This window comes from Mastigoproctus giganteus, chromosome 5 (genome assembly GCF_048544385.1).
Source record: "Mastigoproctus giganteus isolate SK-2022 chromosome 5, ASM4854438v1, whole genome shotgun sequence".
In the NCBI taxonomy this organism is placed as follows: domain Eukaryota; kingdom Metazoa; phylum Arthropoda; class Arachnida; order Uropygi; family Thelyphonidae; genus Mastigoproctus; species Mastigoproctus giganteus.
This window is the reverse complement of record NC_143579.1, coordinates 76,843,724-76,848,351: the sequence shown is the minus strand read 5'-3', so window position 1 is coordinate 76,848,351 and position 4,628 is coordinate 76,843,724. Positions and strand designations below refer to the sequence as shown.

At 40.9% G+C, this 4,628-nt stretch overlaps 1 protein-coding gene across 1 annotated transcript; it reads left to right on the top strand.

Moving 5' to 3' along the window:
- Window positions 1–312: 312 nt before the first annotated feature.
- On the top strand, window positions 313–690 carry LOC150085505 (uncharacterized). Its single transcript, XM_090374584.1, has one exon. The coding sequence runs from the start codon at window positions 313–315 to the stop codon at window positions 688–690; it is 378 nt and encodes a 125-aa protein (XP_090230710.1).
- Window positions 691–4,628: the final 3,938 nt, after the last annotated feature.

Below are 4,628 nucleotides of genomic sequence, written 5' to 3'. Positions count from 1 at the left end.
AAATAAAAACATCAAAGCAAATGGTAATGGCATTCAAATCAATTTTCAAGGAATAAATGCCATTCAGTCTTAACAGCGACCAAGGCAAAGAATTTACAAATAAGGATGTGAGAGCATTATTTAAGTCTCTTAACATTAATTTCTATTATTACTACTAGATCAGAAAAAAAGGCTGCCATAGCTGAATGTTTCATCCGAACTCTGGAAGAAAAAATATTTAAATGGATAACTTATTCTGAAAGTAAGAAATATGCGCATGTTCTTCCCGACATTGTAGCTGCTTATAATCGAATGCAGCATAGAACCATAGGGATGCCACGAGCTGATGTCACTTTGCATAATGAAGAAGACGTCTACAGACAATTGTACTTGAAAAAACGCAACGAACAGATTCCCAAATTTAAACTAGGGGATCGTGTCGTTCCAAGCACAGGTTCTCATCCTTTCCACAAAGGATTCTGGGTTAGTTGGAGTCATGAGATTTTTACTATATCCCAAGTATTGAAACGAAGACAACCAGTTGTGTACAGAGTCAAAGACAAGGCAGGTGAAACGATTGAAGGCATCTTTTATGAGCAACAACAACTTGTTAACATCCACGACACACAACCTGTCGACATCTATCTTATTGAAAAAGTACTTAAGGAACGACATGTGGGTGGGGAGCGTCAATTATGTGTTAAGTGGTGAGGATATCCAGCATCCTACAACAGTTGGGTTTCGGCTAAAGATGTTCTTCTTAACCCTACCGAGTAACGAGTGCATGGATTTCCATCCCGAGAATACACAGTCTAATTTTACTATTGTCTTACCCGATACTATTGCTCTCAAAGGTAAGTGGGAAGTTTCACTGGCAGAAATACACGTTCCTAAGTCCTGGGACAATATTTCCGAAGGCTGGCCTGTGTTTGCAACTCTGCAGAAAGAACAGCCAGCCAGGAACCCAGAGATTTACATATTGGACAGCGAGTACGAAAATTCGCCAATTTAGAGCTTAAGGTAGTAGAGACAGAATTCAGGGAGAGATTCACAATTAAGCTTAAGAACGGCAGTGAATTGCGTATGGCTTTCCGAACTGCCGAAATTCTAGGCCTGACCCCTAAAGCTAAAGTCAGGAGCGATGTTGTTGTTATTGACAAACATAGAATTTTCAAAGGTGAGTATACCGGAAAGTGGATACATAAAGGTAAAATTATGTTACCCCCAATAAAGACTAACAGTGTTAATAGGAAGCTTACGTTCATAGGACCTTCGGCTCGTGGTGTTTGCGAGTATAAAATTCCTTATGGTCATTACAATAGCATCTCCGAAATCCTACAGGCTATGACAGAAATTGCTCCCGAAATTAAGGGGACTGTAAATACCCATGGCTTTGTTTCTTTCAAAATAGAAAGCGGTGTGCGTCTTCATTTCCCTGAGACAGGACTAGGCGAGCTGTTTGGTTCTGACCGTCTGCACGGTGATTTCGAACGAACTGTGAGCTTGAGATTTCCATGCGATATAAATAGGGGTGTTGGTTCTTACGTCGTTTATAGTAACGTGATCGAAGATCAGATAGTGAGGACACCAAAGCTCCTCTTTTGCAAGTAGTACCGTTCGGAAGCAGAGGTGAATTCTAGCATTTGGATTATTACCCTGTGCTTCTCTCAAACATTCATTCCGTGACTATTCAAATTCGCACAGACAGCGGTCAGATTTTTCCATTCAGAGGGGAGGGAAAACTCTAATTAAGCTGCATTTTCGACCCCAATTAACGCTTACGTGCAATACTACACCGTGCAGGCGGGGGAAGTCCCTACGTTGCAGGAGCAGTGATCCAGAGAGGTCAAGGGCTAGGCAGTATATTCAGATCTGCATTTACATTTCTCTCTCCATGTCTGAAGCCTGCTGCTAAGTTCGTCGGTCGCCAAGTGCTGTCAGCAGGTCGTAATATGATCGATGATGTCATTTCAGGAGCACCCGTGAAACGATCATTTATAAATCGAGCTTCCGAAGTGGGACAGGCCATAAAGCAAAAAGTGCATAGTCAGAATGGAGGCAAACGACGAAAAAAATACCAGGACATCTTTCAATGATGCAGATGATGATGACAGAATTAGATTTGTTTGCACAGCTTGCTACTAATCTGTGCGACGATCTTCCTATGTTACTTTCTTGCCTTTAGCATCTGTTGACACACCGGGTCCAATGGAATTTTCCGTTCCGGGAACATTGGAAGAATATCGGACCTGGGAAAAACTTATTTGCGACTCAAAGTACAGTTAACCCAAAATGATGGTAAAGAACTGCAGTCGAATATGGGTGTTGTCAACAACTTTTTCTACTCCATGTTTAAGCATGTTGATCTTTTCGTTCAAGATAAACTATTCAGTTCACGCAGTGACACCTACACCTATAGAGTCTATTTAGAAACGCTTTTGAATTTTGACCACAGAGCAAAACGTTCCCAACTCAGTACAGAACTGTTTGTGAAAGACAATGTTTGCGATGTGTCGCAAATGTTTTCTCAGCCCGACAGCGGTATGAATCAACATATGAAGTTCTTTACGAACACCAAAACTGTGGAACTTCTGGGTCATCTCAGACTAGATTTGTGCCACCAGGCCAAATATATTATTAACAACATATCACTCCATCTGAGAATGGTTTGCAGCTCATCTGAGTTCTGTCTGTTGTCTCTCGACAATACAGCGAAGGTTCACATACGTGAAGCCTGTCTTTTTGTGCGTAAAATTAGACTTAATTCCAACATACAACTAGCCCACATGAGTGTTCTTGAAAAGCACCCACTTGTTTACTCCATTAACAGAGTTAATGTTACTTACTTTTCAGTTTCCAAAGGTATGTCCGTCTCTACCAGCGACAATATATATCTAGGCCAGATCCCAGCCCATCTAATCGTCAGTATTGTGTCCAGTGATAGTTTCAACGGCTCCTTCAAAAGCAACCCATTTAATTTTACCCACTACAACCTGTGCTGTTTACTTCTGACGGCTGACGGGGTCCAGTATCCTTCCATACCACTCACACCCGATTATAAGAACGGACATTAAATCAGATTCTACCTGTCGCTTTTTACATCCCTAAACAAGTGGAATTCAGACTGTGGAAACAACATATCACTCTTGGATTATACAGAAGGCAACGTGCTTTATGCCTTCGATTTAACCCCAGATCAAAATGCAGTAGTTGAACACATAAGCTCAACACGTCGAGGCGGTGTTCGCCTTGAAATTAAATTCGCAGAACCACTTCCCAAAAACATAACAGTGATCTTGTATGCCGAATTCGAATACATTCTTTCTGTGACTAAAGACTGTGCAGTTCTCATAGATTATATGAACACTGAACAGATTTTGAAAGTTTTAGAAGCAGACAGTGAATCAAGAAAACTTTTGATCAGTGTCTGTGCCAGGGACGAATTACCGTCAAGAATAGAGAGAAAACCGGCCCTACTCCCCATCAATACTGACTTTGCACACTTACCAGGCACCCATTGGGTGTGTGTTTACCTGGGAAAAAACAAAAGTCAATATTTTGACAGCTTTGCAAGACCGCCAACACAGAACATTGCAGCCTTCCTTAACCAGAAGAGTAAGAAAAGGACTTATAACAAAGTGTTAATTCAACATCCAGAATCTATAGCGTGTGGGCTACACTGTATTTTTTTCCTGACTCATAGATGTAGAGGCATTTCTATGCAAAAAGATTGTAAACAAATATTATTGTAAAGATTTGTGGGCAAATGATGTAATTGCCACAATAGATGTATTTCAACATTTACCTCCAAAATAAATTTATTTATTTTTAAAACGTGTCTGTTTTATTGAAAAAAAAAATACTCGCCATAACCATATCCACCTGTTCTTGTTCCTGAAACGACGAGGAGAAATCAAGGTTTATGACTTCGTTTGCCTAGTTTGCGATGTTTTATGACTCTACCCTCGGGCTGTTGTTGTCGCGCTTCAGAGGGAATGCTGGGTAACGACGCAGCGAAGCTTGGTACGGTGACCTTGCTGTCGCTTGATGCTGTAGAAGTTGACTCTTTTGCAACATTAGTTTTCAAACCTAAATATGACTGCAGAATCTGAAGATACATTTTGACTTTAGACTCGGACGGCAAATCCTGCCTTTTTAAGATTGCCGACATCTGCTCATCTAAAGATAGTAGCTGTTTTTGTTCTGGTGGCGCAGTTACGTAGGAATTTGAGGAAAGGTTCACTCATCTTCTGATCAAATTTGTAATGAGCGGTGTGATAATACTTGCTAACAGGGGGAACAAGGCCCTCCTTGCTGATATATTAATTTCCGCCTTGTTTTAAATGCTACTTTTTTATCAGATAGTGTTCTAAGCAGGCATTTTTTGTGCTGTAACCTGGTTTTCACTCTGTCTGTCAAAGGAATGTTGCCTCTGATTACGTTTTTGCAGATCTCACAGAGTGAATTGATTTGGGTGGGGTTTGAGGCTTTCAAAATGGCAGTGGCCTGTTTTGGTTGAGCTCCTGACAGATACTTTATGAAGTTAGCATTGCGTTTTAGACGTCCAGCCATTTGGGTACATAAATGACAGTAGATCCCACGTTTGGTAGCACGTGTGTGCACAGTCTCAGTCTATCATCAGTATTCTG